Raw genomic sequence first — 24,527 nt, forward strand, 5'->3', positions numbered from 1 at the left:
AAAATAGACAGTCAGCTTTCCACAAATGCCAGAGCTATACATTGAGAGGAATGACAACTGCACAATAAAACTGCAGCCTTTACTTGCAGTTGTCATAGTTCAGCAGACACCAGCCATCGCTGCTGACAGACCAGCTGGGTAGCCTGGGAGGCCTTCCATTCTGCACTGTGAGGTACAGTAAATTATCCAGCACGGTAGAGCAACATCTGTTTCTGTGCTTGTGCCGAACAAACAAGGCAATTTAAAGCATACCAAGGGATAACCAAGCAGCAAATGAACATGACCCTCATTTTTTTCCCCCCTTCTTACACACATGAGATGCTAAACTTCACTGTGCAAGTGCTACATAAAGAAGCCAGGCTGTTGTTTGATAAGGTGTTGTCAGAGAGATTTTACATATTTTCTAGAGAGAGAGAAGGAGGGGGGAAGAGAGAGATATCTCTCATAGTATTGTTATTCTTAGAATCCTCCCACTTCTCTCTTCATTTCTCTTATACTAAAGCTAGCACTCAGCTTCCAATTCATTCTAGACTTTTTTTTTTAAAAACTGTTTCAATATACTTATAAATATTCAGTCTTTAAACCCTAATTTGCTATACTTAGTTCACATGCCTTCAAGCATTTGTCTTCCAATTTCCACTGAATAAATGCGTACTAATGAGAAATAGAGCAAGCTGCTGAGGCAAAGCTGGGTGACTTGAGCCTGGCCTGCCACCAGCTTGTGATAGGCAGGCAAATTGAGTTAAAATGAAAAGTCTTGTCAGCTGAAATACAACATGGTAGCCAAACAGCAAGCTGTCAATCATCCAGCCAAAACAAGGGACTGCAGGTAATAAAAGGTCATTGTGAATCATAAGTGCATTTGGCTTTAGTAGGCAAGTTAATTTTAATTAAACATGATCTCTATCTGTAAATGTTTTATAAAACTTATTGTGTAATAATGGATTGTTAATTTTACACTAATACAGAGCAGGTAATAGGGTACAATAATTATTAGAGTGTATTGTAGGAAAATAGCTATTGAGTATGCAAATAGTTGGGGGGGTCATTTACCCACGGGCATCATGGTGTGCCAACACAAACGATAATCTGAAACAAGTACATTTGCACCTTACTAAGAACTAAATGGCACTGCCCAGACCATTCCAAAAAAATATATTTATTTCTTTCAATTCAACCAATGATTTTAATGCTTAGCATTTGTGTTATGACTACATACTCTGTATTAGGTCTTTTTGGGTGCCTACCCTTTCTTGTGCACGAAACAATTTTTCAAGCTGTGCTCTTTTTGCAGGAATATCTGGGATTCAGCAATGACCTGGGGCAAGAATACTTCACCATATAAATGAATGGACTAATATTAAACAAACGAACTGACTAAACATGCCTAGCATTAAACATGCACTAAGTACATCTCTGCTTTACCCTTGGCATTTCCATTATAACCAGTTTAATTGACAGACCATTTTCATGTGTCCTTTACCATATGAGAGTTCTGTTGTGATCTACAATGTCTAATAATGTATGTTACTCTGTGTGCACAAATACACACGTTTGGATTTTGGGATTATATTGTTTTATGTAGACAATACAAAGAGTGCTTGCCCAGAAATGCCATCAGAAAAAGATAATCAGGGCCAACATTTGCTAGCTTATTTTGGGTTGAATGTGTTTTGGTTTTTGGTTTATTTTGGTTTTTTTTTTTTAAATAAAATAATCACATACCTGTGCTTAGAATTTAGAAGTAAATCCGACCATGTTGTTCCCTAGACCCAAAGAATCTGACCATAATAACAATGCTACTTCCTGAGACAGACTTTTACCAATTGTGCTTCTTCTCCATAGCATGAAGAACCAAAAAAAGTCTCTTGTTATAGTAGGCCAAAAAGAGGATGGAGAATCAGAGCGCTTAAAACAGGAGAATGAGATGACAAGGTGATGAACATGCAAGCATCCCACCTGGTCTGCCTCACTCGAGAGCAGGGACACAATCCCAGTTTCCTACGCTCCGGGTTGGCACAGAGGGAACGGAAAGAGGAAAAGCTCTTGGAGGTTTGGGGTCAGTGGCCTTCCTGCAACAGGGGAGTTTTTGGTGTGCAAGCAATGCAATTTGGGACCTTCATCCCTCCTACACACTTATTAACAAAAGATCCCTTTCCCCTTTCCGCTGAAGCATGACTCTAATTCTCCTATGGTACAGATTTTTTCTATATTATTATTTTATGGGACAGTATCGAGACGTTTATGACTTAAAGTGCCAGAAGAATTGAAATCTAGCTTCTGTTCATATCACATTATGTTTGACATGATTATAAAATTTAACAAAAGTGTTACAAGAATACTACAAAGTAGGATGTGGCACTTCCCTCTTAACACATAAATCAAATGCTACCAAGGTACTTCAAGATTTCAAGAAGCAGAGGAATGACACAGTTAATGTTTTTAAACTGTTCATACTGTTTTGCACCAGATGGTTTTAGCAAACTACATGCTTTTATTTTCCTTAGTCCTACACTTTTGGGGAGCCTTTTTCCCCCTTTTTTTCATTGCCATTCCCATCTCAGTCTATAAATACAAACCAAATTCTCTTTTGATCTTCTTGATGCTTGGTAACTTATTTATTGGTGTATGCTAGCTCTGATGTGAAGTAGTTTTACTTGTGTTCCTTAAAAGTCCATTAAATGCTTAGAAAGTCATGTTACTCATCAGAATTGTCATCCAATATCTCCTCTACTTCAAAAGCATTCTCAATTTGTTAGAGATAAATCTGCATCAAAACAGCTATGACTCCAGATGTAACCAAATTAGTAGACTTATGATATATAAGATTAATATTAATGCTCTAACACAAAGGAAATTAATCAGCCTCAATTTTATATTTGTACTAATCAAATCAAGTTTGCACAGAGATTCTTGAGACATGCCACACTGGATGATCCTGGAGAATGGCAACTATTACAAAGATCCAAACCAGTCCCAGAATGCACTGCTCCACCACCACCTCTTGACACAGTTTTGTTTAAGAGTGGAGCATCAGTTCAGGTCATGAGCTACCAAGATCTATAGACATGAGCTTGTTTTGAACATGGGATTGGTTTTGATATTTAACAACAGAGGATTATTGAACATTTAATCTTTTATTCAGCTGTTGTCTAACCTTGTAACGCTACTTGTGGAGACTTTCAGATGCTTAAAGGTTAGGTACCTATGTGCTACACCCTCTTTCCTCCCTTGGGCTATTTTCACCATTTCTCTTGCCAGTGTCTGTGCACCACCAAATGAAGTGAAACCAAGAGCTGATGCTCTGAAGGCCTATAAAGCTCCTGATTCAAACAACTTCCAATGACCACTGGTAAGGGTCTCCTTCTGAACCCCTGATCCAGAACCGGAAGACGTGTAGCTCCCTTAAAGCTCCCTCTTTTGAATAAAGTACTGAAAACACCATTTCTACTCTGCAAATTTTTATCTTCTTATATTTTATTTGGAAGCATTGCCCAACAGAAGCCTGCTTTAGAAGCCTTTTTTGTTTGGTTGAAGAATGAAATTGCTTGCAGAAAAAATACATTTGCGGTTTAAATACGCTATCCCCCTTTAATTTCAGAAAAGGGTCTTTCTTGGCAGTACCATACAGAAGTATTTGAAATGCATTAACACTTCGGCAGATGCTCAGAATCAAACAACTTAATAGGCATCAACTTTTTTCCAAATAATTGCAAAGCTTCGATTTAGCCTTTTGCATACCTTGCATAGTTAATTACCTAGGCTTTAATGTTTACATGCAATGAGAGTATCTACAGCTATAAACTACATAATTTATAATTGATGTAAATGGGTGTTATTATGTCAATTAGGCAGCTGTGTCCTCCACCTTCTCAGTAAACAGAAATGAGTGATAAACCGAGTTTGCCGGGAGAGCCCCTCTTCTCTTCCTAACAGATAAAAATAAATTACCTAGGTAGACCAGGTTGTCCAATTGTTCTCTGGTGAGGTGGATGTTATATGTGGGCCCTCTCTTTTGACCTGTTGACTGCAGCAAATGGTCAATCTCGTCACGCACCGCTGCAAGAGCTTCTGGGTGCCGCAGAAGATAATACATGGCCCAGAATGTAGCTGGAATCGTGTTTCCCACAGAGGCCCACAGGAAGGCAAAATGATGTGCTGGGAGAAAATAAGTGAAAAGGAAGATTAATAGCGTTTATTACACTGATTAGATTTGCAGTGTGCTAATTAAAAGATGTTAGGACACAGACCCAGCCAAGGATCAGTGAATGCTAATGAGGACCAATAGGCTTCTGAAGTCTAATTTTCTGCTTAATGAGAATAGTTTGAAATGTAATGTCGGGGGGGTGGGGGGAATAAGGGGAGGAAATGCAGCTCAGTTATAATCTTTCTCATTATCACCATTAAGTATCTTGTTTTACCACCTCAGCACAAAAAAAAAAATCAATTATCATAGAGGGTTGTTTCAGAGTAAAACATTTTATCATTAGCCAATTAGAATGAACATAAAAAAATTTCAAGGTCGCCATTTTGCCTTTTTATTTCAAAGGTCTATAGTAAATTATTTTATTTTAGACAAGCAATCATTCATAAGTTTCCTACCTGCTTTGTCATAATCTCCAAGCAGCTCATATTTCTCAAATATATCTTGTCTGGCTTGGACCACTTTTGACCCTCCCAGCCATTTTGTCATGTTCTGAAGTAAAAAATGATGTATAAGCTCCTTCCGAACCTTCTTGGTAGCTCCTAGCAACTCAATTGGTATGTTTGCAGCTAAATAGGGAAAGCTGGCATCAAACTTGATAAATTTGTCTCTGATTTCACTAATAACTTTGTGGCCATCTGCAGCAGGAACTCTTCCATATAGTGTTACAAAACTGGCTTCAAACATTACAGAGCAGCAGAATTTGTACATTTTTTCTGTTTCCCAATCTGTTGCTTGTGAGCATTTCCATTCAAATATATCCTGGAGGTTTTTCATCATGTGGTCAGAAATGATATCCAAAGGCTTGCCTTGTAGATACTGGTAGATTCTGTGCAGGTTTTCCTTGAGTTCAGGGAATTTTCCTTTTGACAAGGCTGGGTAGTCAAAAGTTTTAGATGCCATTTTATTAGCAAATTCATGAAATTCAAGTTGCTTGCTATTTCGGATGACATAGACATATTGAAATGGGTCCATGATAAAGGTAATATATCTACCTGAATAGAAGAAAAGAAAATAATAAGAGACGTGCACTTTTATAATCCGGTGACACTTCCAGAAACAATAACTGAAAATAAACCCAAGTTGTGAAAAAAGCATGCAGAAAAAAAACCCAAAGCAAAGATACGCGAAGAAATCTGCAAGGAAGGAAAAAAAAGATTAAACAAATTTTATTTGAATTTTCTTTGTCAGGATGCAGATTCCGCCTGTGCACACTTTGCAGGCTCTTTTAAAATCCGCATGAAGCCATTTCCACATAGACAGTTTGTGTCAAGAGTTGTGTGTGATCCCTGCAATTGTGGTGGTCTGAAATAAATAATTTACTACGCTGGTCTAATTCATGAAAATACAATGTGGAGTCGTAGCAACATTTGGAAACTGTAGGTTTTCACCAGCAGAAAGAGAGAAACACACACCTTTCACCTGCAGAGAGGAAAGTGAATGACAGGGGCGGGAGTGGAAAACACGCCACCTAGGCAGCTTTTTTCCAAGCCGATGACACAGGAACTCGTAATCTGTCAGTTACAGCTTTAACTGCATGCTGCAAACCCCCAACATTTAAAGCTTCTCTCACATCTGGTTCTTTTTCCCTGAAGCTTTGCTAACTCTTGGTTAAGAATGTGCTTAGTATCCGTAACACGACTACCTTAGTTTATGGATGTGAAGTCATAGCTTACACTGTAGCAGGCACCATTTTTAGCATGGGTTCTACTTTGGGGTACACACTGTCCCAGTGCCAGCATCCATTGTGTCAGAGTGTACTGCCAAACTCCTACCCTTCCCAGGGTACTTAATGAGGTGACACAGTGATACCTTCAGTTCCTTGTACAGAGGGATAGGATTGCATCAAGTTAGATGCTTTTTCAAACTGTCCCTGCCAGAGAAATCCTGCAATTTCTCCCTAAACTTCAAGTCAACTGCTGAAGAAAAGCATTTGGAAGAACTACCATGAATCAAAACGCTAACACTCCCAAAGCTCAATTAAGTTTTAGCTCTTTATAGATGATTCTAAATTTAGAGTTCCTGATTCTTAACTTGAATGAAGAGGTACATTAGGGAAAAAGGGTACTTATTAAAATGCACACTTCCTCTGCGAAATATCCCAGTTACAAACTCAAGGAAAGAGCGAAGCTTCCAGCACTTACAGTCTAATTCTGTCTCACTAAAGGGACAAATCTTTGATTTTAATGGGAACACTACATGCTTAACTGAGGACCAAATCTGGCTCTGTGACAGATGTCCAGAGATAAGTAGTCACTACCACTAAAAATGTCAAGTATCCATGGTTACCATATAGTGATATTTGAATTATCATAGTTATTTCATATTCTGATTTATATACACACACAGTGCTCTATGGTATTTGGCTACACTCTGGACTTTCTCTACAATTACCAGCTGCCATAATTTCCCTCCCAATTACATCAACTGCAACCCCAGTGAACCAGTAAGGAAACATAAGGGATACATCGAGACAAAATATGACCCTTTTTCTTTTTTGTCAACAGTGTGTGAAGGTTTTTAAGATACTCATGGATTTTGTTTTACTGTATCATAATCAACCATACTGTAAATTTAATTTTAAAGAGTAAGTATATTGAGAAACCAGCATAAAAGAGAGAGCCTGAATTCTCAGTCCCTTTTTGACCATTTCTTTCCTTCCAGAGTACAGAGGCTAACAGGAATTTTTAGTCTTGACCTCTGCAGGATCTTTGTTAAGAGTCCTAGAATGACTCTCTCCAGCTTTCACCCACGTTCATGCTCTTTATTGAGGCTACCATCTTTGTGATCAAAGCTTGGAAAGAATGCCCATTGGAGCAATTTTTAATAAATAGATTTGGAGTGCTATTAACCCTAAAGAAGAAAGCTGGCTTCTTAACTTTGCATTTACAGGGTAAACAATTTAAGTTAAGATTTTTAATTAATATTAATTTAAACCATCTGTCCACCATCTGCTTATTTCTGATGCAAAATATGAGTTTCTTTGTGATCTTTAATCAGACACTTAGCAAACGCACATCAATTCTTATCATTTTTAAGTAAGAAAATGATTTTCAGCAAATGAGTTTTCAGACAAACAAACTATTTTAGTAATAATTTTAAATCAAAACTCACTCAACACTAGCACATACTTTGGAAAAAAAGTCCCTGAGAAAAAGAATATTACAGATCCTGTTTTTATTATTCTCATCAGGTTCCTGGTAGCAAAAAGTAAGTATGTACCAAAATATAATTCATTTTGTAGAATCAATTCAGGCTCCAGACCACACCACTGCAAGTCAACAGCATATATAAACACATAAACCAAAATATTTCTTGTTGCTGCATTTAGTAAAGGCCTAGATAATCAGAAAAGTGGAACCCCTCTATAACAAAGGCAGCTTGTTTACATATGCCATCGAGAATCTAATTTTAGATCTCTTAATTAGAAAGGAACTAAAACCTAGGGCTAATTAATGGCAGTTAGAAAGTTGTGAGAGTGGGTATGGGAACCTTTAACAATTACAGTCATCCCTGCACACAGATGCACTACATGGCTACACTGCTTACCCCAGTCTCCTCCATACAGGAACAGATTGCTAATTACAAAACTGTGCCCCAACACCTCCTCTACACCCTGAGCAGCAAACATCCGAAGTGGAACAAACTTTCTCACCTCAAGTTATGATTTTAAATTTTTTAAGTGCCAATATGGTCCTTAGTTTTGCCTTTTAAATCCTGTCGTTGTCCCCAGTGAGGGTGCTTCCCACTGATTGTCCCTCGTGATGTTGTGGACCAATAAATTAAAACCTTTCCTAAAGTTTTCAGTTATTATTTGGTATTTTAAAATGCAGCTTTCCCCTGTACTCCCATGTCCTTCCATTGCAGCTAATACCAAGACTATCTTTGGAAAGTAACCTTTTCTGAAACCAACCCAAAATCTTGATACTCATGAGTTTCCATCAGTGTACTAGAAAAGGTAATGCCAAATCAGCCAAAAATGGAGGCATACTACAATCTCCACAAATCAGGTCGCCTTAAATATTGAAGGTATTTATATAGAAACCACTAGAGACTAAGCCTTTCCCTGTTAGTTTGTAAAAAAACCCTTCAACACCAAAAACTAAGTAGACATGTACATACAGAAATGTCACATTCCAACTCTGAATACTTGAAGTCACTGAGCTATTTTATTTAATACAGTAGAAACAAATCAAGAGATTTATCATTGTTTCCGCAAAACACCGGATTTATTTTTTTTAATGGCTACAGAAAATTCATACTTCACTATCCAGTCCTTCAGCCTCCATTACACCCATGCTGCAAATAGCTTGGTTATCTCCATTTAGTTTCTACAGTCTCCTAGAAATAGAAGATTGATGTGGAAAATATGAAAATTGTCAACTTTGGTAAATCTGAGCAGAGAAGCCAGTATTTGTATGATAGTTAAGAAATTACTCTAATAATGCATTCTGGAGCTTTTTAATGCTAATGATGAAAGACAAGCATTTCAGATGGCATCTAATGATGGATGTTATTTCAGTAATGCTTGCAGCAGGCTTCAGCCTGGTAAGGAGTTAATGTAAATTACCTTTGCCTAGGAGAGAAAAATGGGATACGTTACTTTAGGTGTATCTTGCTTTAAAGAAAAGAATGACTTAGCAGCAGTCCTTAGACCTTTGAAAAGGCAAACGTGAATAGTCAAAACCACTAAGATTATTTTATTAAAAGGTGAGTTAGTTTCAGAGAGAATGTTGCAGAGTTCATTATCACGCATTTCAACTTGAGAGGGAAAGGACACAAAGTTTAATCCCAAGAAACAATGGCAAAACTGTTTCAAGCTTTTTAAGTTGTTACCTAGCCGTCGGCCTATGCTGCTGACCCTTAACAAGCAGAGAGGCTTGGGAAGTATGATCATCACAATGCCACAGACTCTCTCTCTTTCCCCTCCTTATTCTTTTCTTTTCTGTTCCTTTTTTTTCCCCCAAGACTATCGCATTTATGTAATCGTCCTCTTATTAGGGAGATTCTGCTGAACTGCTGACAATGATGTACAGTGGTGCTGCGCTGGCATGACGTTTGGGGAAAACGATTCTGCTGCACCACCACACAAAACCAATTAGAGAACTATTTTCTGCGACAGGTCAGGAATTTACATTGTTTCTCATAGAAAGATGTGCTTTTTAATTCCTTTATTAAGATGACATCCATGTCCCTTGCGACTTTTAGGGATGACAATCATTTGCTCATCACATGGGAAAGTACAATCAGCAAAATCGCATTACCAGTACGGGGCAATGCCAGAAACTCCAAGCATCGTTCCACATTTTCCAAATGAGCTAGTTTGAGACCCAATAATTAGAACAATATATATTGATAGAATTTTTTGACAGGACCTTTAGACATCCACCGGGGGGTAAAGTAATGATAGTCCACATACAGCTGGCTACGCTATGTTTGCCGAGCACAGAAACATCATCTTTGTCAAATCAGTAAGACATACAGAAATCCTGCATGGCTTCAGATCAGGACATGACAGGAGGTACTAACTAGCTTTGGTTTCTTCCCTGACTTGCGGATGACAAACTGTTTCTCTTTAATGAAGTCCTGACGGTCAGCAATTTTTTACTGAAAAAGAGAACTTCAAGTGGTGTCTCTGTTATGACGGATTCACAAAATCAAACATTTCCCTGCACAAGACTGAAGTGATACCCAGAACTAACTCCATTTACCTCAGTCTTTATCAAGGGAAGCTTGGCTCAAAACACTTGAACATAGGGGGATTATCTGAGATGGAATTTGGTTTATCATGCAAATAGAAATTTCTGAAACTACACTCATAGATTGCTTAAACACAAATTTCTAAACACAGTCTTGCATAAAATAATAAAGAGGCAAAATAAGGAAATATTTGATTAAACACTTTTAAGACTCTGACGTATGACTGTATCTGGTTTTATGAATGTACTAAGATAATATCTGAATTGTAGTTATTAATCTGTAAGAAGCCAAAACTGTATTATAGTGTGAATTCACATTAACAATAAAAAAGACTGTATTTCAACAAAAGTTGGTGTTATACTGTGCCAAACTCACTTTCAAGTTGCAAAAAAATCTGATCATACCAGTTTCAAAAAAAAAAACTTTCTAAATGAATTTTAAAAAATCACATATTTAATACAGTAAAAATTCTCTTCCAAAGGAACAAAAGGACAGATTTTTTAAAAGGAAGAAAAATTTTATTAATTAAACACTCAACTTGCAATTAAATTAATTGACATTTGAAGAAAAAATAATTTGCATTGCAAAATATTGCTTATATGGAAATATAAAGCTAATTCTACTGCCCCAGAATTACAAAGCAAAATTTGTACTTTACACGTAACATTTTTGTTTCAAACTCCCTAAAGCTGCAGGAATAACTAAAAATTAGACTAAAGTTGATCATTTGAACAAGGATATCAGCATCTAAAGCTGCAGAAGATGATTACATACACCTATATTAATAAGAGCTTGCCTTTCTGAACACAAGAAAATACTGGATTTTATATTGACTTTAGTAAAAAGTAGATCTCTATGGATAGGTAGATAGATAGATGTAAATTTATATATTTCACTTTCATTCAGGATTCCAGTTTTATTCTGTTTGTCTTCCATAGCTAAGTGTCTATGTGAAATCACTCAAATGTTTGTATCCAATCTAGCTTAGTAATACAGTTATAAATACAGGAAGCAGCAAGGTTATATCATACTTTATTATATTGTTATTTTCAGCAAGCATGATCAGAGTAAGAGGCTGGCAACGGGAAGTTTCTGTGTTCCAGTCCCGATTGTATCACTGAGTCAATGTGTCATTCATTCCCTTGTGTTCCTGTCAACCAGTTGTAAAATGTGTGAGAACAAATTCTGCACTTTTTTTCTTAAGTGTTTTCTAAATTTAATCTGATATTTTTCTGTGCAGTGTCAAGATGATGTTAGTTCTCCCTTCTTTAGGAAAAAACCCAACAATATGCAATTAAATGTGCTGGCAAAACTTATGTTCATACAGTACATACCTACAAAATCTGTCAAAATACATATATACTTACAGATGTAAATAAATCCACACGTTGATAGTGATATTTTATGGATAATTATTATGATTACAGTACATGTAAATCTGAGGGATTTTTATGGGTCTATGCTAGAGAAAAATGTTTTGGGTAAGGAAGATTCTAAAATACACATTTGGATTAGTATTTAACCTCACTGAGGGAAAAAATCAAGATATATACTAAAATATTTCTCACCAGCAATATGTACAGTGAAAATATCTCCAAATTTCTTTTGCTGATCCAGTAAGAATTTGTAAGCATCTTTTCTAAAAATCAAAGCTTTCCCAAGGTAAGGAATCCAGCCATTTATTAGTGGGGGCTCTCCAGTCTTTCTGTTAAAAACAGAAAAAAAAAATAAACAGGAGTTAACTTTGGCATGAGAGCAACTCATCTTTATATCTATTTATATATTACACTTAGACCCACCATTTACATATATAATTCCTGCAATGTATAATATGTTGTACAGAAAGTTTTTCAGATATGATGGCAGGTTAAATCTAATCACACCTCTGAGCACTGAGGGCTCCGTGTGGTGATTAGGAAAAATAAGTGAGAGAAATTGAGACGCATTTAACTACAGGTCGTCCAGTTATTACCATCAAGTTATGAACACAGAAAAATGACATTCGGTAGAAAATCTCCCAGCAAAGAGTTATCTCATTTTCAATATTTGGCATGTCAGAGGAAGATGTATTGGAAGGCAATTATGACAGATTTAGGTAAATAGGACGCTGACACACCACACAAAACAAGTATCTTTACAGACAACATTTTAGTAATTTCAGCTTACCAGCAAAGAGAACAGCCATTCTAACTAAATATCTTTAAAATATGGGATAATAATACAGGCTGAACATTAACTATAATAAATCTTAGTCTCTTCATATTTATAGTCTAAGATAGGAAAGTGTATGAACAGTTTAAGAAGAAATTCCAGGTACTGATGTTTGCATCCCAGTCTAAAAAAGCAGCCACAGTGAACATTAGTTATCTTTACAGAACAGCATAAAATACCTTTTAAGAATCTACTAAGTTATATTTTTCTTTAAAAGGAAAAAAGCTTCCCACACTGTCCTACTCCTGACTGCAAGTAAATATCTTTCGTTCATGCTGGTCTTTAGTTGCTTGAATCTGATTTACAACAAAGAAACATAAAGCGTGCTTGTTCTGGAAGGGATTAAAACAAATATTCGCGAACAACTCTGCTGCTACATCCCATCTGTGAAGGTGACTTATACTACATGCAGAACAACTCATTCTGATTAAACACAAGATATTTACTAGCTTGGATCTAATCAAAGATCAAGGGATCACAAGCTTTACTACTATCATACACAGCATGGATTTTTATGTAGCTGGATTAACCCTATCATAGTCACATTCTTCCTTGAACTGCTGTAACACAAATAAAAAAAAATTACCATGGTCTGCTGTATTTACTTTTTATTTTACTTTCATAATTAAAACTTTTTGAGCAGGAAAATACAAGCCAGAGATTTGCTCACTTACTTTAGAAAAGCAGTTATAAATTTAATTTACAGATAAAGAGATGTGGCTAAATCAAGCTGCATATTTTGATCTCTTTCTGTTTAACTGACTACTAATTTCAGATTTTAGTTTCCAAGAACATCCTTTTGTCCTCTGGTAAACCAGTAAATCTTCTTGTCTGACAGTCTCACAGACAACAGTTTGCTGTGCCTTTTTCATTTCCTTAAGTTTTGTGGCTTTGGGGTTTTGTTTGGCTGTTTTGTGGTGTGTTTTTTTTATATTGAGGAGAAAGTAGAACCCCTCTTTCTTCAATACCTCCCAGAAACCACTGCATTAATCATCCTCTAGTGGTCAAATAACATTATTATTTACTCAAGTGGTCCAGAAAACTCGTAATGTTTAATTCTGTATTAAGTGAATAAAAGCAAAGAATTAATCTGAGATTACATGAGAAGGGTCACTAGCCCTGGAAGCATAGCAGCCAACCTGATACCCTCAATTATCCCTTCCAAGCCCGTAAAGAATCTGGATGATTTACCCATTTTTTTCCCCCCAGACTATTAAGTCCCGAGAGTGTCTGCCTTTCACTTCCCCGGCTGGACACTACCTCCTGTAAGTAGCATCCTGACAAATATTTAGATAGGCTTTTTGTCATCTTCTAATTGAATGCATCTAATTTCACCCTCCATGTTCTGTCATTCGGTCAGAAGCTGTATTCTTCACAAGCTCTCTGCCGGGTAAAAAGAAGGCAGCTCAGAAATCCAGGGGTAAATTAACTTAATGCTCCAAGTCTTCGGGATCACATCAGGGAGACATTTTGCTATTGCAAAGACGTGAGGGTCATCGTTCACTTCAGACACGTTCAGCTCAGCAGCAATAAGCTTAACACTGTTAAACACTGTGTCAAGGCTACGCGGCTTTCAGAGGAAAATATAACACCAGTTCAACTTACGACCCACAGCAGACTGATAACAGAAATGTGTCTTCATTTCTAGCTTTCTGTCTCTTTGGAAGATGGAGGTCATCTCCACGACTTATCGATGTCTGCTAACACACGGTGAAGAAAAGAGCGGTGCCTGTATTTTAGCGCCTCCCCAAATCCAGTGCTTCTCTGCACAAACTTTCAAGCAGAGCTAACCCCATTTCCTGAGGGACTCTTACCTGCATCCAGGGTATCTCCACAAGTCGTTGTCAACTTCGGATGCTAAACGGAACCATTAACAAAGCCCACAGAAACTTTTACTGCTTAATTAATTTGCTCGTGAACTTTAACTCTGGACTCACACTTCACAGAAGTTGTAAAATTTGATAATTAGGCAAGATATTACAAGCATTGAAGTTATATTTTTCTCATGACGAATATATATTGTTGTACCAAATGCAAAATATAGCTAAGAAACGTAAAAGAGCACTATAAAGTGTTTTGATGGAAATTTAAGACTGCAACTTTTCTAAGTGAAACATTCAGAATGACTTATATTTTATTCAGGTCTAGTCTAGCTGCTTAAATTCTAATTCACTTAACAAACCTCATGACATTCCCAGGTCTTTTCACTCTACATTCTGGGCTGGTTTTGCTTATACAAAGGAATATCTTTACTTGTCTGAGAAGCCTCTGTGAAGCCAGTAAGACTTAACAAACAAATTTCTCACATATGTGAGTGAATTTTACAAATAAAGCATCAGCAACATGTCCAATGCAATCTATAAGTAGACGGATCAGTTACAAAGTGGAGGGAGAGCAACACAGTTGTATCATCCATCATTGTTAAATGGATAACTTCAAATGGCATTATGCAAAAATCAGCTGGCTACAAATACAGCCCATAAATAGAATGAACAGATTTTGATAACTGTAATTTTTCTTTGCTCTTACAGAGAAAAGATAATTCCTTGTTAGCAAGTAATAGAGTTGCAACATCTACTTCACCAAAAAAAAGCAAAGTTTGAGAGTTTGTTTACAGTTTCCTTAAGGGAATATTTTTCAGCTCACCTAAAACACAGAAGGCACTGAGTCAGGTGTGATTATTTAGCTGCTGAGGTAAGGCAATACTAAAGATATGGAAGCTGTATCTATGTTTCACTTATGCTAAGCAGCAGTGATACAATAAAGCAGGAGAAAAATGGGCTTCAACGTATTTTGAAAAATATTCAATTTAAAAAAGTATTAAATTCAATGTCTCTAAACACTGTGTTTTCACATAGTGAAAGGGAATTATTTCAGAAACCCCAATGCAGTCATTTGTAAAGGTCTCTGAAAATTACTTTTTTTTTTTAGTTATAAAGAAAATACTCTAAAGATTCACAAGCAAACAGACTTTGGCAACATGATCTCTCAAGGAAATATTATTGCTTTATAAAAGCACACAAGACTATTCTTTTCTTGGTTACACCATTTCAACATCACTGTACTGTGAGGCATTGGACCTGTGTAAATGAGAGGAGAATCTTTCTCATCTCACTGGTTATTTGTATTCCAAAGGAGCAGATGCCTTTCAAATTATGCAAAAACCCATAGCGCATCTTGTACTATAGCAGATGAACAGGTTAATTTTTCTTTTTGCACATAATAAATCATAAGTGCTTTAACACCCATAGTCGCATTTCATGAACATAAACCTTCTGTTTAATAATGTCTGTTTACAACTAGAATCAGACATACAGTAATCTCTTGCCTGGGATAAACATTAATCCAGATCTGTCTAGAAAAATTATACAATTCATTACCATAAGTAATCTCTATTGTGCCCCATGCTTAACCTTCATCTTTTTTCCTGTCCTATAATCTTGCAAATCCACTGGTGGTGTATGATTGGCATCTGGTGTTAACGCAGCCTTCACTGCACACAGCACAGCTGAAGAAGCCCGACACGAACACGTCACTCTGCAGGGTAGCGCCGGTTCGGCTGACCGCTTTTCACAACAACTTTCACCAAAGGCAGAAAAAACCCCACAAGCCGAGGAGAAAAAGGTCTAACAATATCATTTGCCACAGAGGGGTCATTTTCACTTTCCAAACCATCGTTACCATCCACAAAAGCTCAAGGTAGTGCTCTGATTTTTCCATAGTATCTCTGGACAAACCATCACATACCATGTCCAAGCTGGAACACACCACGTCAGGGGACTTTAAGGAATGGAAATGGATAGGTACGGAGTAGAACAAAAGCTATTATGAACATGTCAGAGCAGTTAGAGATTATTCACAGGCTCGATCACAATATTTAAGCAACAAGACAGTGTCTTTCCAGGGGCTTAGGAACACTCTAACTGTGAGGAAAAGAATGAGGCCAAAGGCTTCAACCCCAAGAAAGGTAATCCCCAGAAATGTGGTGTCTGGAATGTCTTCTTGTATTATGAGAGAGAGAACACAGGAAACTTAGGACAGGAGAAAGCCAGTGAGTCTATCTCCCTGTTTTTTTTTTTTAATTTAGCAGTTTTCCCCCAGACCTAGGTGCTTTACACCTAAGAGGAGAGAAAATAAAATTTTCTTTCAAATATTTGGCCACAGTGCAATATTTGACATTTATAAAATTATGTGTGTCTTAAATCCTCACCTTAATTATCTGACTCAGTGATCTCCTGGAACTCTAAATTTTCCAGGTCAAATACATGCAGTATGAAAAAGCATTCCCTGCAGAACAAGCCCGATGAGAGGTTTAGCAATATACAGTCTTCTACCCTTGAATTCTCAGCTTAAATACTTCCTGTGGAGGTAAAGACATTGCTCCAACCTGATCACTGTTTTCAGGCTTGTGGGGAGTAAATGGATGCATCATCTTGAGAGAGACATGGATTGAGTCAATGAAAATGTGAGAGTCCTGCATAAAAAAAACCTCACACTGCCACTGTCTATACTTACGCCTAGGTAAAGTGGTTTCATGCTGCAGTACTGATAACCATCTCTTTTTCATCAGGATAAAGATCACTGGTAAAAGAAAAGGAGAAAAGACTCAGGAAAAAGTAGTGAATACACTTCTGAGTACAACAGGGAAAGAAGAGTTTATCTGTGCTCCCAAAAAGAGCAGTACAGCAAAACAGACTCTAGTGGTAATGTGAGACAAACTGGGAGAAATGCTGACAAAAGCAATTCAACCAAACAGAGAACTTTTACAGTGATTTTTTTTTCCACAGAAAAATGCAATCCTTTTGTTGAAAGTTTTTCATGTCAAAAACTTCAGTGATTTTAATAAAAATACATTTTTTCTCCTTTAAAACCATACAAGGTTTTGTTGCTAAGATCTTCAACTTGTGCTGTAATCATTCACCACAGGAGAATCTTCTTTTCTCTCTCTTCTAGTAATTTCATTAAGGTAAACCCCAAATATCAAAAAAATACCAAAACTCAATAACTCATTCAGTAACTCTGAAATATTACTCTCTAAGAAATCTTATTCCTTTGCAGTTTAGGCTAAATTATCTCGAGAATCGTACGTTGACATTGTACATAACAATTCTTCACACTTCAAACTGTGTTGAAGGACATAACTGTAAATTCTACCTCTACTTGTAGTTACCAGTTGGGACATTGCCTAAAAAGCCAAAAGGAAAGTAAATGCCATCACGGGAAAGTAATCTGAACAGTTTTAAAATGGAAACCCACCAAAAAAGAGCTTGTGGCTCAGGCTTTATTAGAGGCTGAAAATTCTGAGAAATTTTACATTACCAAATGTAATGTAAATTTTCATAACAGCCAGGATAGGAGTCATGGTGAAGACAAGACCTGGCCAATGTGACAATAATTCATCAGCATTAAAAATTAATACAGATTTAGTGCTCACAGCCTTCATTTTGCAATCCCACTTTGCTTCTTCTCTGGGTGAGGGCAGTGAGAGCAGCCACAACTACTCAACACTTTCCCTGACCAAGCCCAAGGTTACTCTATTACATTTTACATTTGAGGTTATTTGTCCAGCCAAGGACTTTTCCTTTCTTAATTCAGCTTTAATCAAAGAAAAATAGGCTTAGAAGAGATGACAAGAGGTTACTTATTTCATACCTTGTACCCCAGGTAGGGTGCTGTGCACTGGTATCTTATATTATTCTATGCCCTTCTTGAAGATACTCAGTAACAGTCTCTACAGTCTCCCCAAGCAATCTCTTTCTCCTCACATCTAACCTTTATCTTCATGTTGTACCTCAAGCCCACTACTTCTCATTCTGCCTGCAAAGGATAAGAGAATAAATGATCCCCTTCACTTCTGCAGGAACACTTAATGTATTTAAAGGTACTTATTACGTTCTCATTTAGTCTTCTTTAGGTTAAACAACCTCAATTTCTTTCAGTATTTCCTGATAACTGTTTTCTAGACCTCTGCATACTTGTGTCACTTCTGTCTTGATTTTCTAACATTAACCCACACCTTTCTCTATGGCAGTGTCCTGCACTGAGCACAGCAGTGCAATCACCTATTCCATCTCAAGGGTGACACCCTTTGCCTCCCAGCATTACCTCAGCTTTCTGCGCAAAATCACCACCATGTTAATAAAAATCCAACTTGGGAACCATTACAGCTCTCAGCCTTTTCCCAGAGAAAAGACTGTGCTCCCATCCAGATGCTGTTGATTAGTCCTCTGTGTTTTCCAGTTCACCATTTGGAATGCTAATCCCTCCTTTGCAGGCTTGCAGACACTCCTCTTTAGGTATTATCCACAAACATAAACACTTTTTTCCCTCGTATTCATGTGAGAAGGATGGGATGAGAATTTGAAATCCACCTGTATTTCCTTTTACTCCTATTAGGAACGTATTTATGCTGCACGTACTTATGAATTTACCAAAGAGAACCCGATGACTTTTATCTGATATCCCCCTCTTTCATAAGTCATTTCTGCACTTCAGTATACTGCTTTGCTGCAACACATGTTAAAACTGTACACAGTAAGTAGCTCATAGTAGGAAATCATATTAACCGTCTGGCCTGGAAGTGACAAGTGAAGTGTGGATAAGAATGTCAGCACTCCCCACAGAAATATATTCAAACAGGCAGAAATCATTCCTTACGTAATAAAGAGCAAACAAATAAATTCAGGAAATCTCAGAAACAGTGGTGGGACATTATCACATTTTAAAAACCCTGGTAACTAGGAAAGAGAGGAGAATGCTAGATGAAAAGATATTGCTGCTTCTGTATGCAGCAACAGTGTTTTCTTTGAGAATGCAGTATATAATTTCAGAAGTAAAAAAAAAATTATTAAAAAAAATCAAGTGTTGTTTTCTATAGAACTGCACAAAAGCTAAATAATGCAGGATGACCATTAGAACAAAAAAGGTAATGAAAATAGACCCTTCATTTAATATAACTGAGCCATCCAGAAGTTTGGAATCTTGGTTAACCAGACATCTTTTAAGTTCTCTATAATCACCAAGAGAAAAGGAGCCTTTTGGAAGAATTGGTCTTTATTAATGATACAGATAGATTAAAATTGCTCACTTAGGTAGCCAAGATGATGACTCCCCTAGATTTCCCCTAACTCTGTCTTGTCTCTTCTCACATTTGTTTTTTGATGTCAGTTTTTATGACCCACCCAGATTAAAATGTTTTTCTCCTGGCCCTGATTCTTCTGCATACTTCCACCCTGGCTGCCCATCCCTCTTGGGATGCCTCCATGGACCTGCCACCACCATTCAGCCCCTTTGCCCACCCACTGTCAACTTTCTTCTCAAACCAAGCTCCTGTTCAGATCTGGGAAGCCTCTGCTCTCATCTCCTGCAATATGTTCTTAGTCTGGGTATTGCTTTCACTTCCAGTTCATCCTCAGTCAAACCCCTTCCTGAATCCTGGCCACCACAGCCACCACAGTGAACCACAGCCATACCACACTGGCATAGAGAACAAGTAAGGCTGTTGGTGAATCTTGTCCAGTTTCCTCACTGTGCTCTCCTGTCTTCCCACACCCATCTGTTGTCTGCTCTTAGGCAGAGACAGGAACAGCCTTTCTACAGTGCATGTCTGCATTGTTCACTGCAAAATTCACCCTCAACTGTGAGATCAACTAGTACTGATAAAATCCCTCCCTCTCTCCACTTCCCCCTTCAGGGAGTATTAGCCATTTTCAAGAAGCAAATACAATTCATTCAGATGCATGTGTGTGTGTACACATGTATTTATCAACACAGATTATGTGTATTTAAGTATACTTATTTCTATATGCACACACATATGCATTTATGCAATCCTATTTATCATAGGAAGAACAGAGTGGTGCTGCAATTTTTTTTTTTTTTTGGTAGCAGTAACACAAACACTTTATATGCTCTAACATATAACATATAACACAAACACAAAGTTTTATTGTAATATTTTGGGGGTTTTTAACTGTAATTTTTTTTCCCCAGTAAGCTTCTGATGTTATAGCCATGATGGCATTGTGAGTATCCATACCACCTTTCTGACCTGAGTGCATTATATACCATTACAGACCAGCAACAGAACACTGCAGAAAACTGCTCCCTCCCTCACTCTGTCTACCATGCACAGAATTTTCAAACACCAGCAACCCACTCCTGATTTATTGAGGTAATTAACTAGAAAAACGGGGCCACTTACTCTGCCTAAAAATCTCCATGTGCATAGCTTTAGAAGAAGAAGAGATTTTGCATTTTATCTTTAAAAAAAAAGATGCAATACAGATGAGAAGACTTTTAATTAACAATTTCTTGACTCCCACCGTTATGGCCATACATTCTCCAAGTGGACACACAGAAGCACATGGTGATCTGCAAGCAATTTCCCTCCTCTCCCCCATGAGCTTCAGATGTCACACATTTCACGAACTGTATTACAGAATTAACAGTCAGGACATATTTTGCTCAAAAATGTATTGAAAAATTCCAAAGTATAGTCTCAACAGTTGGATAAACACAAAAATGCCCCAGGTACCTTATTTAGTTCACTTATTTGCAAAGAAAACTTGAAGTTGATATAATGAGAGAAGGTAACTAATCCTGTCAGTAAGGCATATATCACAGGAAAGCAGAATTTGAATATGGTACTTAGGTCAACGTTTCAAAAGCTTTAAAGTCTGTAAGATGAACACAGTATTAGCAGGTGTTCTTCTCTTTCAAAGATTATTCAGTTATTCATATTTGCTTTCCAGATACTTCTTTTCCCTCTTTTCCTTCCAGTGCTACAAGTGTATTGCACATGTTAAGAGAAACAGTCTTGTAACGGGATTCCCCACAAACATTCATTCTCTTCTGCCTCATCTCCTTCTGCCACCAGCCTAGATTAACATCTCTGTTTCTCCATCTGAACTATTTTAGTTCTCGCAGCAGAAACTGCAGGTGATCTATTTCAGCAGAAAGCATGCTGCAATCTGCACTCTTTATCTTTGGCTTTTCACTAGCTGCAACAAGTCTCTCCTTTTTTCCCCCTTCCTAGATGTGCTTTTTTACTCGTCTTCCAAAACTTCTCATCTCTGTTATTTATTTCACTTGTACCTTTCCCTCCTTCTCTCACCCTGAGGTCTGCTCTGGCTCTACCCCTGCATTCAAAAGCATATGGGTCTTTTTCAAATCACACTTTCTCATAGTCCATACTGAACTTAACAAGCTGCCACAATTAGGGAGCAACAAATGCAATTACTTGCAAATTTATTTTCCTAGGTCTGGGAACCTAGGAAAATAAATACTTTTCACGTAAATGTACGTATGAGGAGCACCTTTCTATAATTCATACTACACACCATGAAACAGCAATCTGATGGACTCTCGGGTCTGAAGTGAGTGGATATGAAAAGTGCACCCTTTTACTAAGCAATCTTGGGAAGGAGTAGCCTGAAACTAGATCTCTCAGTACAAGGGGAATTCTGAAGTATCTGAAAACATTTTTATTTTTAAATTTAAAAAAAAAAAAAAAAGCCCTTAAATATATTTCCCACAAAACAGCTGCTCCTCAATTTTATTTAGCAAATATCAAAATGAAGCCAGTCACAGCCTTCTCAACTTGCCCACAGCTTTTCCAAGGCTGCTGAGAAGGACTTAACAAGAGGGATGGTGGTGCCCTGTCCTCCTCAGGCAGATTTGCAGAGCAGCCTGCAGCCATCCTCAGCCACACAGACACTGTGAGCTGCGCAGTGTGTCGTGTGTCTCACAGGCAATCTCTGCCCGACCTCCCCCTGGGGTGCTCTCATCTGCTTTTCCCTCTCCAGACCCTAAAACTCTGCTAAGCCCATAACAGATTTAATATGTATTAATTTAAGAGCATCAGTGCACTGCCGGAAAACAATGGTTTGATGCTTGGAAAATATATTCCTTTAATTGGTCTGTGGCTGCCCTTCTTAAATATTTATGTAAACTCTATTGTGTTCAAGGGCACAAGGGTTAAACCTAAATGAAGCTTCTAGCCTTGTATTTGTGTGAGTTCTCTCAAATGTAATCCTTGTCAGTTTTAGGCAAACTAACTAATTTCAGTTTTAGGTAAATCAAGAATAAATTTTCATTCTGTTGTCAAAGAAAGTAAAATATTTTTAACTGAAGATCATAAGATGGAACAGTAACTGGGACAGTGTAGGTCTGAACATGTTTTAAATCCCTTTGCTATGAAATATGGAGTAGAAAATAAAAATGAAATTCTCAATTTTTTTAATTAAAGTGAGCAAATGTCAACTTGGGGACTGTAATCAGAGACATTAGAATTGCAAATGAATACTTGTTTCATTTTTTTCCTTAGCTGTTTCCTGCACAAAATAATATTTAGGTTATAAAGGATCATCTTTTTGAAGAATCCAAGACTTGGCTATTTATGAAAATATATTATCTTTTTATTTTCTTTTTTCAAAACCAGATACTGTCCAACTGAGTAATTTCACAGAATAATGGAGTAATTTAGGCTGAAAAAGACCTTTAAGATCATCAAGTCCAACTACTGCCCTAGCACTGACAAGTCTACTACTAAACCATGCCCCCAAGTGTCACTTCTACACAAGTATTTCCAGGGACTGTGACTCAACCACTTTTCTAGGCAGCCTGTTCCAATGCTTGACTGCCCTTTTGATAAAGAAATTTTCCTGACATCCAATCTATACCTCCCTTGTGGAACTTGAGGCCATTTCCTCTTGTCCTACCTATTGTTACTAGGGAGAATAGATTGACCCCCACCTGGCTACAACCTCCTTTCAGGGAGTTGTAGAGAGCAATTAGGTCATTCCTGAGTCTCCTTTTCTCCAGGCTGAACCACCTTAGGTCCTTCAGCCTCTCCTCACAGGACTTGTGCTCCAGAACCTTCACCAGCTTCCTTGTCCTTCTCTGGACATGCTCCACTGCCTCCATGTCTTTCCTGCAAACTAAATACAAGAGCCCAAAACTCAGCCAACCCATGATGAAAAATGGGTGAAACAGGTATTGATCTGCTGGCTCTTCCTGTTTTTCCCCCATCATTCCCTGCAAACAGAGAACACTACTTGTGCACCTGATGCGTTAGACAGTTGTCCCAAGCCCTGAGGTCTCTCGACTGCCCCCAGACTTCTTGTTGAGACTTTCAGGCTACCACCTGAAAAAACAGTAGTGGATGATAATCTGAAGTCCATAACAGAGTAGGAAGGTTTCTCTTGACATGTTTAAGCTGGGCCCCAGGAGGCAGCAGACTTCCCGAATAAGTGTGTCCAGTCTGCATGTTGGGCCTTCTGTTCCCATCAGAAGAGTTTCCTATGACAATGACCTGTCTTCTTTCTGTCTGGAAGTGGTTTTGACAGAGGGTGTAGGCTGACTTAACCTTAGTGACCCGTGCATGCTAGATGAACCCACGTCCTCACTATTGTCCAGTTACACTCACAGAGCCTCACCACTGTTACGCCAGACACCTGAGGAGGTGAGGTGGTCACACAGGTGATGTTCCTGCTGCACCGGGCAGGAACTTATTCCCATTGCTCCCTATCCTGTAAGTCACTGTGTTTAGTTCAGTCCCTGTGTTCAGAGAGGACAGGGAATCCTCCATATCACATGGGCTGTTGTCTGTTGGGCCTGTCTCAGGGAAGACAGGATAAGATTTCAGTAGTCTGTATGTCTGTTTGTTTGTCTATCAAACTACCTGATGCTCCTCAACCTGCTCACCCCCATCCCATTCTAATTTGAAAATTAGAAATTTTATTAATGAAGTGTTCAATATTTTGCAACCAGCTACTTCAACTGGGTACCATTACAACTGTTTTGGAGCCCCACATAATTAAATGCTGATTCCCAAACAGCAGATGAGGCAGCTGTCTATACAAGAGACATAAAACTCACAGAAGTGTCGAAACTTCATGAAATCCTGAAAGTTGAAAACATTTCTGTTGAAGAGATAATGAGCTTTAGAGGTTCTAATGAAAAGAATGTGGATTCAGATGGGAAGCAGACGAAGACTTAGAACACCTCTTCGACATTAATCCATGCATGTGAACTCAGGACTATAGGCTGGTGACTCACCCATTCATCATTCCCCATGCTGAAAGGGTTTCAAGACTGGCTGCACAGCACTCATCTAGCACAGAAGGCTGTAGGTGTGGGTGTTTTAGAGTACATTCAGAGATGGACTCTCATGTGTCTTGCTATGTGACCTAGCAGCCAGACCATTTGCACCCTGAATTGTATCATATGACTGGTGCCAAATAGACAAAACTGCGCCGATTTCTTCCTAGGAAGGACCTCAGTATTGCTTGCCAGAAGACAGTTGGATTGGTAGGAAACCTGAAAATCCTCTAGCGCAGGTTGTCAGTAAAGCTGATATGAAATGCTGGGTCTTGTGGATGCCCTGGATATCAGACCCTGCTGGGATGAG

The 24,527-nt window shown here is 37.9% G+C and overlaps 1 protein-coding gene across 2 annotated transcripts in view; it reads right to left on the reverse strand.

The window, feature by feature from the left end:
• LOC104692847 (cytochrome P450 7B1) overlaps positions 1–24,527 on the reverse strand; it is a 40,560-nt gene that overhangs the window by 10,570 nt on the left and 5,463 nt on the right. The window contains exons 1-4 of one of the 2 annotated variants that reach the window (XM_010405143.4): positions 16,631–16,685; positions 11,473–11,609; positions 4,603–5,199; positions 3,952–4,158 (exon numbers count right to left, since the gene is read on the reverse strand). In XM_010405143.4, coding sequence (XP_010403445.2) covers positions 3,952–4,158; positions 4,603–5,179 — 784 coding nt within the window. In that variant the 5' untranslated portion in view covers positions 5,180–5,199; positions 11,473–11,609; positions 16,631–16,685. Of the gene's footprint in view, positions 1–3,951; positions 4,159–4,602; positions 5,200–11,472; positions 11,612–16,630; positions 16,686–24,527 lie in introns of those variants that run through there. The other variant, XM_019289246.3, reaches the window with a different exon arrangement.

The sequence above is a fragment of the Corvus cornix genome, chromosome 2 (assembly GCF_000738735.6).
Source record: "Corvus cornix cornix isolate S_Up_H32 chromosome 2, ASM73873v5, whole genome shotgun sequence".
In the NCBI taxonomy this organism is placed as follows: Eukaryota; Metazoa; Chordata; class Aves; order Passeriformes; family Corvidae; genus Corvus; species Corvus cornix.